The 12,652-nt window shown below is 34.9% G+C and overlaps 1 protein-coding gene across 1 annotated transcript; it reads left to right on the top strand.

Annotated features, from left to right (window-relative positions):
* Positions 1 to 7,619: 7,619 nt before the first annotated feature.
* Positions 7,620 to 11,058, top strand: STRIT1 (small transmembrane regulator of ion transport 1). Its single transcript, XM_023192254.2, has 3 exons — positions 7,620 to 7,683; positions 10,262 to 10,360; positions 10,454 to 11,058. The coding sequence occupies exons 1-2, from the start codon at positions 7,671 to 7,673 to the stop codon at positions 10,354 to 10,356; spliced, it is 108 nt and encodes a 35-aa protein (XP_023048022.1). The 5' UTR covers positions 7,620 to 7,670; the 3' UTR covers positions 10,357 to 10,360; positions 10,454 to 11,058.
* Positions 11,059 to 12,652: the final 1,594 nt, after the last annotated feature.

Raw genomic sequence — 12,652 nt, 5'->3', positions numbered from 1 at the left:
ATAGCACTTCTCCCTTCACTCTCTCTCTCCTACTCCAACATGTGAAGATGTGTCTGCTTCCCCTTCACCTTCCATCATGATTGTAAGTTTCCTGAGGCCTCCTCAGTCATGATTCTGATATAGCCTGCAGAACTGTGAGTTGACTAAACCCCTTTTCTTCATAAATTACCCAGTCTCAGGTAGTTTTTTATAGCAATATGAGAATGGACTACTACATTTCTCAATACATTCTACTGCAATTTGCTGAAGCCTATGGGACTTTGAACACAAATTCTTTAACACAACTTAGTCAACAAAAGTTGATAATATGAAAAAGTTTCATCCAACCTATCAAAACTATATTAGTTAAATCCATCATAAACACACATCTTGCTCTGACTCATACCTCATTCCTCTTCTTGATGAGAATGTTGTTTAATTTTCATATAATTGTGAATTTGCCAAATTTTCTTCTAAATAATGTGTATTCTGTTACTGTTTATTATTGTATTCAATAAATATGTGTTAGGTCCAGTTGGTTTATAGTGTTGTTCAAGTTCCATATTGCTGATATTCTGTCTAGTTTTTCTGTCCATTATTATAAGCAGGATATTCATTCAACCATTACTGTTGAATTGCCTATTTGCTTCAATTTTGCCAGTCTTCATGTATTTTGGGACTCTGTTTTTAGGTACATCTATGTTTATAATTGATTATTTTATCATTAGAAAATATATTTCTTTATTTCCAGTAAATTTTTTTTCTTAAAATCTATTCCATCTAGGCCAGGCATAGTGGCTTACCCCTGTAATCCCAGCACTTTGGGAGGTCGAGGTGGGTGGATCATGAGGTCAGGAGATTGAGACCATCCTGGCTAACATGGTGAAACCCCATCTCTACTAAAAATACAAAACAAAACAAAAACTAGCCAGGAGTGGTGGCAGGTGCCTGTAGTCCCAACTACTCAGGAGGCTGAGGCAGGAGAATGGCATGAACCTGGGAGGCGGAGCCTGCAGTGAGCCAAGATCGTGCCACTGCACTCCAACCTGGGCAACAGAGTGAGACTCTGTCTCAAAAAAAGAAAAAAATTGATTCCATCTAATGTTAGTACAGTTACTCTAGGTCTCTTTGATTACAATTTGCATGACATGTATTTTTACATCTTTTTGCTCTCAACCTCTTTGTGTCTTTGAATCTAAACTGTCTCTTATAGATAGCTTATAGTTGGATCACTTTTAAAAATCCGTTCTGCCATTCTTATCTTGTATTAGGAGTGGTTAATCCATTTAAATGTAACTATTTATAAAGTAAGATTTATAATTACTATTTGTGTTATGTATGCCATCTTTTTGTTTCTTTATTCCTTCATTACTGTCTTGTTTTGTGTTAATCGATATTTTCTAGTATATCATTTTAATTATTTTGTAATTTCTTCTGCTGTCTTTTTTTTGGAGTTATTTTCTTAGCAGTTGCCTTAAGGATTAAAATGAATATTTTAATTTATAACTATCAGGTTTGGATTAATATCAACTTAGTTTTAGTAGTTCACAACATCTTTGCTTCTATAGAGCTCCATTCCCTTTTATGTGTTGTCATTTTAATTTAAATTACATTATTATATATTAAGGGTCACCAATACAGATTTATAATTATTGCAGTTGTCTTTTGAGTTAGGAGGAAAAAAAGAGTTACACACAAAAAATATATTTATCCTGTTTTTCTATGTAGTTGCCTGTAGAGATTTCTTTATTTTTTCATGTGGATTTGAGTTACTGTCTAGTGTCTTCTTATTTAATTCTGACAGGATTCCTTTTAGTATTTTTTGCAGAGTAGCTTTGCTAGCAACAAATTATCTCAGTTTTTGTTTATCTGGGATTGTCATAATTTTTTATTTACTTTTGAAGATTGTCTTGCTTGTTATAGAATTTTTGGTTGACAATATTTTTTCTTTGAATGTCATAACACTGCCTTCTGAGCTTCATGGCTTTTATTGAGAAGTCAGCTGTTAATCTTATTGAGTATCCCTTGCATATAATGAGTTAGTTATTTCTTTTGATGCCTTCAAGATTTTCTCTTTGTGTTTGTTTCTTTCCTTTTTCTTTTTCGAGACAGAGTCTCACTGTTGGGAGCAAGCCCCCTCAAAATCTGGTCATAAACCAGCCCCAAGACTGGCCATAAACAAAATCCCTGCAGCTCTGTAACATGTTCATAATGGCCCTAACACCCGTGCTGGAAGGTTGTGGGTTTATGGGAATGAGGGTAAGGAACACCTGGCCCACCCAGGGTGGAAAACCGCATAAAGGCATTCTTAAGCCCTGAACAATAGCATGAGCGATCTGTGCCTTAAGGACATGCTCCTGCTGCAGTTAACTAGCCCAACCTATTCCTTTAATTCGGCCCATCCTTTCATTTCCTGTAAGGGATACTTTTAGCTAATTTAATATCTATAGAAACAGTGCTAATGACTGGTTTGCTGTTAATAAATATGTTTGGGGCTCTCAGCTCTGAAGGCTGTGAGACCCCTGATTTCCCACTTCACACCTCTATATTTCTGTGTGTGTGTCTTTAATTCCTCTAGTGCCGCTGGGTTAGGGTCTCCCCAACCGAGCTGGTCTCAGCAAGTGGCGTCCATTCATGGGGGCTTGAATCCAGGTTGAAGGGTCGCCGGAGTAATGGTTGGAATGGAAAACTGGCTGGAGGACACCGAAGTACTCTTAAAGCAATCCCCGTGGTGAGTAAGAAGGGGAGCTCAGAGGCGTCAGGGTAACAATGGGACAGGTATGGGGTCTGGTTTGTTTCACCTTGGAACTTTTTCACACTGCTTATGAGGAGGAACAAGAGTATAGTGAAGTAACAGAAGAGGTTACAGAGCATGTTCATTTGCCAGCTAAAGTGAAAGCAGCAAAGGAAGGAGAGGTTCATCCCTGCGCTTCTGCACCCCCTCATTATTATTTTGAAGAAAATTATCCCCCAGATCTTTCTTTTCTGGGGGACCCTGGGTGAAAAATAGTTGCCCCAATGACTCCTCAAGTAGCACCTCGAGCGACAGCTCTTAGTTCTATTCAGGCAGGAATTCGGCAAGCTAGACAAGAGGGTGATTTAGAGACTTGGCAGTTCCCTGTTAGAATACACCCCCTAGATCAACAGGGAAATATTTTCTCTTTGTGTTTGTTTCTTTTTTTTCTTTCTTCCTTTTTTTTTTTTTTTTTTTTTTTTGAGACAAAATCTCACTCTGTTGCCCAGGCTGGAGCGCAGTTGTGTGATCTTGGCTCACTGCAATGACTGCCTCCCAGGTTCAAGTGATTTTTGTGCCTCTGCTTCCTGATTAGCTGGGATTACAGGTGTGTACCACCACACCTGGCTCATTTTTGTATTTTTAGTAGAGATGGGACTTCATCATGTTGGCAAGACTGGTCTCAACTCCTGACATCGAGTGATCTACCTGCCTCCACCTCCCAAAGTGCTAGGATTACAAGCATGAGCCACTGCACCCAGCCTCTCTTTGGTTCTTGACAGTTACTTTGTGTCTAGGTATTGGTCTCTTTGCATTTATTCTACCTGGAATTAATTGAACTTCTTGAATATGTACATTAACATTTTTCACAAATTTGGGAAGCTTTTGACCATGATTTATTCAAATATATTTTCTGCCCTTTCTCTTCTTGTTTTAGGACTCTAATTATGCATATGTTGATATGCTTGATGGTGTCCCACAGATCTCTAAGGCCATATTCATTATTATCTTTTCTTCCTGTTTCTTGTACAGAATAATCTCAATCAAACTGTCTTCAAATTAACTGATTCTTTCATCCGCCTGCTCAAATCTGCTGTTGAGCCTCTAGTAAAATTTTCATTTCAGTCATTGCAACTTTCAACTTCAGAAGTTGTTTGCTGTTTTAAAAATAGTATTTATCTCTCTACTAATATTCTCTTTGCTGAGATGGCATTCTTTTGCTGTTTTTAGTTATTTGAAAATACTTAAAATAGTTGACATAAAGTCTTTGTTAGTCAGTCTAATTTATAGACTTTCTGAGAAACAGTTACTTTTGATAGGTTTCTTAATCCCTGTGTAAGGGCCATACATTTTTGTTCCTTTGCATATCTCATAACTTTTTTGTTGAAAGTTGGTCATTTTAAATAATGTCAACTCTTAAAATCAGATTCTTCCTCCTCCCAAGAGTTTGTTGTCGTTGCTGTTTGTTGTTGTTATTATTGTTCTGAACTGATTTTGTACAATTTGTATTCTTTGTTGTATGTGACCACTAAAGTTTTTGCTCAATTTGTTTAGTTATCAACTAATGATTGGACAAAGATTTCTTTAAATGCCTGTAACTAATATGCCTCCCAGACTTCAATGATGGGCTCTGTGTATGTGTTGAGGTACGCCTTTAACACTCAGTCAGGGAGTTGACAACTGCCTTACCCTTTGCTTTGCATTTTGAGCCTCAAAGTTAGCCAGAGGTGAAAGCTTAGGGCCTTTTCAGGTCTTTCCTAAGCATACCCACAGCCACGAGGTCATGCCCATAGCTGAACATATGCATGTAGCCTTCTAGATTCTTAACGATATGTGAAACTTTTGAAACCTCTATTGACATCTCATTCCCCGGATTGTCCTTTTAAGCTTTTTAGTTAGCCTGTTGTTCACTCTGTTACCTAGGCAGCTGTGATGTTAAACAATTGCCTCTAACTGTTTTCAACAAATGTCCTGGGAGTGGGTACTTTTCACACAGAGTAAGTGCTGAATCTGATCAAATAAAGACAACTTTGCAGGTGAGGTCTTTGGGAGAACCACCAGACAGGTTAAATAATTACTGTTCTCTGAAACTGAGACTTTGAAAGAGTTCTGTTCCACTCTGTCTCCTCTGGTGGCTGCTAGGCTGCTAGTTTTCCCTAAGATTTTGGAGCAATGGTTTTCAAGGCTACTACAAAGCTGGAGATGGGGGAGATGAGAATAGGCCAAATTAAAACATCACAAAACTTGCTGTTCCTACCAAGATTCCAGCTCCCCCAATTGCTGTAAGTCCTTGGTTAATTTCCAGAATTCTTAAAAATTGATTCAAAAATTTTAGACAGATTTCTTAGTGCTCTTATGAAGGAAAGATATTTTGGAGGCTCCCACTCTGTTTTGCAAATGTCACTTTCTTTTACTTGTTTATATTCTTATTTATAGGTTATTCTATTGATACTGGTAATTAAATACCAGTATCTATTGATACTGGTAATTAATTCCTCTAGTGCCGCTGGGTTAGGGTCTCCCCAACCGAGCTGGTCTCAGCAAGTGGCCTCCATTCTATATATGCATATATTATAAGACTAGAGTATAGTTAAGATCATTTTATTTCTTATTAGTCTTTTAGGTATTGCCATAAGTAAACCTTTGTTCAGAGTGCAAACTAAGCTACCTTATACTGCATTTATTATTACATCCACCTACCCAATCAGCCAGCCATGAAGCAAAGATCCATTGAGCATCTACCATGGTCAGGTCTATATGCTATAATTCCAGACACTGGTAGTGAAAAATATTTGGAAAGTGAAGAATTCTTAAGTATTTTAAAGAAAAACCAAATATTTAAATTTTTTGGCTCACATATCTCTGAAAAATCTAATGTCACCTTGAGAGTAAGGGATTTGAGAGCTAAACATTTAAGACAGTATGTAAAGTAAAAAAGTAGAAAATGTTCCTAATTAGTATGTCCTAAGAGAAAGATTAGAAAACGGTCAAATAGAGGCCCTTGGGTTTATGAGCTCAAAGTGAAACCAGTCTATTAATGAATAAAACATCTTTTCCTGATTAAATATTACAAAACTTTTATTTTTAAAAAAATTTACTGATGGTATAACCAAGGAAATGAGATTCTAGGTTGAATTCATTTCTGAAGTCTGAGAAATTCATGTTGGTTAAATTAGTTTTTTTCCCTTCTTCTTTCCATAGAAAAGTAAGGAAAATAAATGATGAATTATAAACTAATCCCTCCTCAAACTCCAAACTGACAGCAATAGTGTTAATAATAGTCAATTTCATGTCAAGATGAAAGCTTAATATAATTGAAATGGAAATGAGTGTTTAAAATGTGGAAACCTTTTTATATGTTTTAAGCAAATTATTTTATTTTAGTATGTATGTTTGTGCTCTTTGTGAGGAACACACCGTTTGTTTTGAATGTCATTTTTTTCCGTAGGATAATTAGTGTTCATCTGAACTTATTGAATTAACATTTTTTATATTTAAATGAGATCCAATGAACATTTTTATTTCTTCTCTCTCTTTTGGCCTCAGTTAACCTTTGTTTAACATATTATTATTTAACATTGAAAAAAATACCCAACTTTGCCAGGTAAGCAAGGGATTTTGTTGCATAAACAATACAGTTTTTCTGCTTACCTGATACAGCCACATTTTTTCAATATTAAATAATATATTAAGAGAGAGACTGAGGAGAGAGATGACAACTTGACATAAATGATATAAATGTGCCAGATTCTTGGCTGCACACTCTAATCTATAGGTACATTATTTGAGGTAAAAAGTCAAATGTTCTTGCCTGTGAGAGTGGGAGGATTCTGAATTCATATAATAGCAAGGAGTTCAGTGTCACTGAAGTTATCACTGCAAATGGAAGAGTAGAGAAATAAGGCTTTTTAGGTGTCTAAACAAGGAGTTCAGATTTTTATTGTCTAGGAGATGAAGAACTATTGGTGGATTTTTGAGCAGTGATGGAACATGGTCATTTGCAGGGAAATAACATTCTTGGAACTCTGGAGATAAATTTGATCAGAGGTCTTAATCTTACGTCAATTTTTTTTTGGGAAGATGCTCACAGGGTCACTCTGCAAAACTTTTCCAGCCAGATCCCCAAATTAAAGTTATTCCAATGAGAATATAGAGAATATTTTAGGTCAGTTACATAAACCAGTTTGGACTTTGAAAAACGAAATGTCCTATTTTTATACATTGCTAATAAAAACAACAAGCTTATGACTGCTTTCTAAAAATTCTAGGTAACATCGAAACTTCTGTATTGTTTTAGTTTCTAGTATATTTATATTAACAATTTTTGTTTTCAGAATATTTCAAAGAAAGGGGCACTATTTCATTTTTTGTTTTTCGTCTGTAAAGTAATAAAGAACTGTCTACATTTCATGTAGACTTTCATTTCATCTTTATGCAACTCCCATGAGCAGGTATTATTATCCTTATTTTAAAACTAAAGAAGCTGATTCCTAGGTTAAGCAACTTGGCTTTCATTACAGAAAGAGCTGGAATTTGAACCCAAGTCTCTCCAACATCAAAATCCTTTCTTTCTAATATATCACCCTTCTCCTTGATAGCACTTGTATAGGTGGAATGTTGTTCTTCCTCTGTACACCTTCTTTACAGAACATTTTCTTCATGTTATCTAAAGGCATGGTACAAATTAAAAACCTGTGAATCTCTGCATTAGGATAATTTAGCTTACCTAATTGTTTAGGTCACGTAGCCCCTTGTTTCCTCCGTAATAATAGAATAAAGAAGAGCCAGAGGAGTTCTGCTTTCCAATGACTTACATCACTCTGCAGACAATTGGCAGCCAGGAGACGGGCAGCTGCCACACTCTTCAGATTTCTCTCTATTTAAAGTTCAAAGAGACACTGGATCACAAAAGAAAGAGGTAAGCGTGGCCTGACCTAGCCACCCACCAACAGGAATAATGGCTGAAAAAGGTAAGATTTAAGGCATTGGATTCTCTTGGCAAAAAAAAAAAAAAAGGGGCTTCTTGACTTTGGTTTAGTTATGTTTCTTGGTATTTCCCAGTTGCTCTAAGAAATGTGGCATCTATGCTAAATGACCATTAACCATATATGTTAGTGTGGCTGCAAAAGTGCATTAATTATGTAATTTGTGGATCAGACCTATAGGTTATGAAAATTTTAAAATGATCAACAAGGCAAAAGAGCTTAATTTTGTTTATGCTTATTTTGAAAGGTGAATTAAAAATCAGTTCTGATTTCAATTCTGAGCCAGAATTCAAGACAGTTAAGTTCTGTGTCAGATCTGCTAGTATAATGGCTATGTGAGTTTGGAGAAGTCCCTATACCTCTCTGTTTTCTGACAGTAAAATGAGAATATTGGGCTCAGTCATCTGTTCCACATCTAACATTTTTGTTCCACGTCAAACTTTTTTCTTGTTTTTAAACTTTTTTTGTATTTATATTTTATAGTTATATAAAATAATTGATTCCAATTTGTCAAAACAGGTTGAATATATACTATATCTAAGAAATAGCTTTTAAATATTTACAGGAATTTTTGCTTTGAATCTTGACAATGACCTTCTGAAATATGCATATTATCATCATGCCCATTTTATAGATAAGAAAACTGAGACATAGCAGTTTAGTAAGTTGTTCATGATCACTGAAGAGTGGTGGCACCAGGTGTTTAACCTGGACAGTCTTTTCCAGAGCACAGTGTCTTCAAGAACACTTCCAGCTGTAACTACTTTGACATGCTCCGAACTGGACAAGAGAGAAGCATTTTACAATTACACTTCATATTTAAAAAGATGTTTTGTTCTTATTTGTGCTAGTAATGTAAGTGATATATGCAAAGTATGTTGTGCTTTTATATATTTCTGTTTCCAAACAATTCCACAGGTGTTAGTAAAGTTGAAAATATTAGTGTTAAAAAACACTAATGGAATGTATACTTTGAGTGTTAAAATGCACAGTTAGTGCAATGGGTACTATTTTATAAGGAAAATAAATAATGAGATACTGACTTTTAGGGCTTTGTGATATGTAAATTTTATTAAAATATGCATGTATAAAATATAAATGCACAATTAAAGGGTTAATATTAATTTTCAAGTTCTTTGAAATTGAGAAAAATACAAAGCCACATACATAGACAGTTAAAAAAAAATTACTGCTATGTACTTCCATTGTAGTGGTACCTTAATTCATAAAAAGGCTTTTGTCCAAATGAGAGTAAAGGGCATCTCATGTTGTTTGCTTTATCCTTAAGCAATACCACATGTCAAGTAAAGAGAACAGTTTTCCATTTAGTGCTTAATGCCTTATACAAGGTCATGGTGAGATGGAGAAATAAGAAAAGCACGTTGAATGTTGTCAGTTAAGAGAGACTCTAGCATTCTCGGAAAAATAGAAGTATTAAAATTCATTTCAACTTCAGAAAGTTTGCTTTTATAAGAGTGTCTTCTAATTTTAAATGTATCTCATCTCATAATGATTTTATTTTAATAGCATTTTAAAAAATTTCACATTTTAAAGTGATGGAAATTGTAATAGGAATATACTTGCTAAGAATATGTATTCTCTCTTTTAACTAATGGCATAAGATCTAACTGTATTTTGCAGTTAAGAATATATCTGAGTCCTTAACACAGGGACATTAATTCTATAGAATGTTTTTCTGTGATCTTTCTAAATCTTTTTGTGTGATGCATGTGTAGATTTATGTGTGTGTGCACGTGTATGTTTGCTTGAAAGAACAAGAATTAAATGCAGTGAATACTTGTAAAAAGATACTTGTGTAAATTGCTTTTTACAGGGAAGAGTACAAATAGGAGGCACAGGAGGAATCATATATAACAAACACCATTTATATGTATGTTGAATTATTACTGCCCATTGATTCAGGTTCAGTGCCGGTTGTTATAATGAATAATTTTTAAACAATAGAAATTCTTTTCTGTAGTCAAGAATGGTATATAATGTATGATACTTTCCTTTTCCCTGTGATATTTAAAATTACATTCAGCTATGGAGGCCAAGAACTGTTCTCAACACCTTTCCCTGTGTTATAATTATTTACTTTAGTGGAAATTGCCTCAGAGTTGTATTAGATTGTTTTTTATTTAAATAGCTTCTGTATGTGTTATTGCACAAATGCATAGATGTGTTCTGTATACACTAAACACACACGGTGGTTAGAGTTTACAAAACTTTGCACGTATGTTATGTCATTTGACCTTCTAAACTATTCCAGGAAGTAGATAGCACAAGTTTCATTATTGATATTTTACCAATAGGAAAGTTCAAGCTCAGAATTGCCCAAAGTCACATAACAGTAAAAGATCCGTGATTTAATTCAAAATACCCAGGATTTATGGCAGTCTCATGTATTCTCTGTAGAAAAGGAAAAATAATTGTGTATGGGTATAACTAGAGAGTGTGTGCTTTTTTTCTTAATGTTACCAGATTCCTTTTATTCTCTTGACTCAGAAAATTCAATACTAAAATGACCAATATAATCTGTTTTCTACTGTTTATTTTAAAGCAGGGTCTACATTTTCACACCTTCTGGTTCCTATTCTTCTCCTGATTGGCTGGATTGTGGGCTGCATCATAATGATTTATGTTGTCTTCTCTTAGAAAGGTAAGGGTTTTAATAATTGAATGCTTATTTATAGTCTAAATTACTCCGGAAACAATTTTTTCTATTTTACTAATGGAATGTTTTGTCATTCAGGCAAGAAGATATCTCATTGACATCATTTAGAAGAATTAAGAAAACTATGAACATGACTGATTATTAAATGTCTCATGTTAAACAATGAAATGTTTGACATCACTTTACAAACTTGGATTACAAACTGTACTTTGGTGTGCATAAGAATTTCTTCAGGACAATAAGAAATTATGAGTGAATTTCTCTATATTCTGAGTGAGAAAAATGTTTAGCTATGATGAAAAATGCATGACATTAAAAAAGTTTGATCAATTTAATCACATTACAAAAAATTCTCCCCCCTACCCTCTGGAAAAAACTATAGAAAAAGTTGACTAAGGCTGTGCACGGTGGTTCATGCCTATAATCCCAGCACTTTGTGAGGATCCCTTGAGCCCAGGAATTGGAGACCTGCCTAGGCGACAGAGAGAGACTCCATCTCTATGAAAAAAAGAAAAAAAAAAAAATGGGCTACAGATATAAACAGACAATTCACAGAACATATACTGTAAAAGTACACTTACTTAACCTCTCGTTCTCAAAAAGAGAAATGTAATTAAAACTACACTGAGGAATCATCGCTCACTTATCAGATGGGAAAAAAAATAAAGATGTTTGACAACATATGTGTTGGTAAGGCTGTGTGCAATTAGACATTCTCATACATTGTCTTTGGGAATTCAAAATGCTATATTTTGGGGGATGTTTGGCGGTACATATCTATCAAAATTATATACGTATCTAATTTTTGACTCAGCGATCCCTCTTCTAGGAATATGGCAATTTCCACAGGTACATAAGCAAAAATAGAAAATGACTTATATACAAAGCTATTTATTCTGGCATACTGTGTTTAGCAAAAACCTGGAAATAAGCCAAATATCTTTTAAGAGGGGACTAACTGGACAAATTGTGGTATGTCTACATAATGTAGTACTTATGCAGTTGTAAAAAGGAATGAAAAGGATTTTTAGATACTGATATGATGAGATCTCCAGGACAAAGTGTTAAGTGAAGAATCCAGCTATAGGACAATGTGTGCTACCTTTTATATGAGAGAAGAAGGTGCTATACCAATGTGTACATGTATTTGTTGAAATTAAAATAGTGTGAGGAGAAACAAATGGAGGCTAGATATCTCTGAATATGTCGTTTTATAGTTTTTATTTTTGGAATCATATAGCTATTTTATCAGTTAAAAAGAAAAAAATTATTTCTCAAAATTTAAAACAAACTAAAGCAGATCTGATAGTATATCAAGTTGTGGCATAACCACACAGAGAAAAGACATCTTTCATGCATCTTTATAACATAGCATATTTGACTGTACACCTCTTATGGGGTAAAAATCTTAACCACATTCAGTCGTCTTTTTGTTCATGGTAATATTGATTTGGTTTGAAATTAATATCATCAGCATAAAACCCAAGTAAATAATTGGTGATATTAAATCTGAATTGCAAATATCAGTATAAACTAATTATTTTTCTTCTTCTAAAACAAAAAGTCTATTCAAACTCTGTCCACTGGAAAAGCCTGGGAGGAAGGAGCCCAGTCTGTAAGTCCAGTCTCCACTCAAAGGAGGCAGGGATCCCTGCCCTAGTCTGGGGCAGAAAATGTACAATGTAATCTGCAATTTCATACCGAATGGATTAGTCTGATTATACCTGAACCCACTGATTAATTTAACATCACCAAAAATATTACAACTCAACATTGTGTTCCTTCTGATAGGAGATGGTAGAAAGTAGAGTGCCACTTATGAAGTATTCTTGCCAAAACAAGTGAACCTGGAGCAGAACAAGTTTCTGGATCTATCTAAGGCTACTCTAAACGAAATCATGAAGATATATTCTGCCAAGTCTAAAGTGTGGAAAATTATAAAGGACACATGATCCAGTTTTTCCAACAAATAACTAGCATTAAAAAGTGAGGTGGCTCACGCCTATAATCCCAACACTTTGGGAGGCCGAGGCAGGAGGATCACCTGAGACCGTCCTGACCAACATGGTGAAATCCCGTCTCTACTAAAAACACAAAAATTAGCTGGGCATGGTGGTGCGTGCCTGTAATCCCAGCTACTTGGGAGACTGAGGCAGGAGAATTGCTTGAACCAGGGAGTCGGAGGTTGCAGTGAGCTGAGATCATGCCACTGCACTCTGGTCTGGTGACAGAGAGAGACTCTGTCTCAAAAAAAAAAAAAAAAAAAAAAAAAAAAAA

Source organism: Piliocolobus tephrosceles, chromosome 2, assembly GCF_002776525.5.
Source record: "Piliocolobus tephrosceles isolate RC106 chromosome 2, ASM277652v3, whole genome shotgun sequence".
Lineage (NCBI taxonomy): Eukaryota > Metazoa > Chordata > Mammalia > Primates > Cercopithecidae > Piliocolobus > Piliocolobus tephrosceles.
This window is presented reverse-complemented; position numbering and strand designations above follow the sequence as displayed.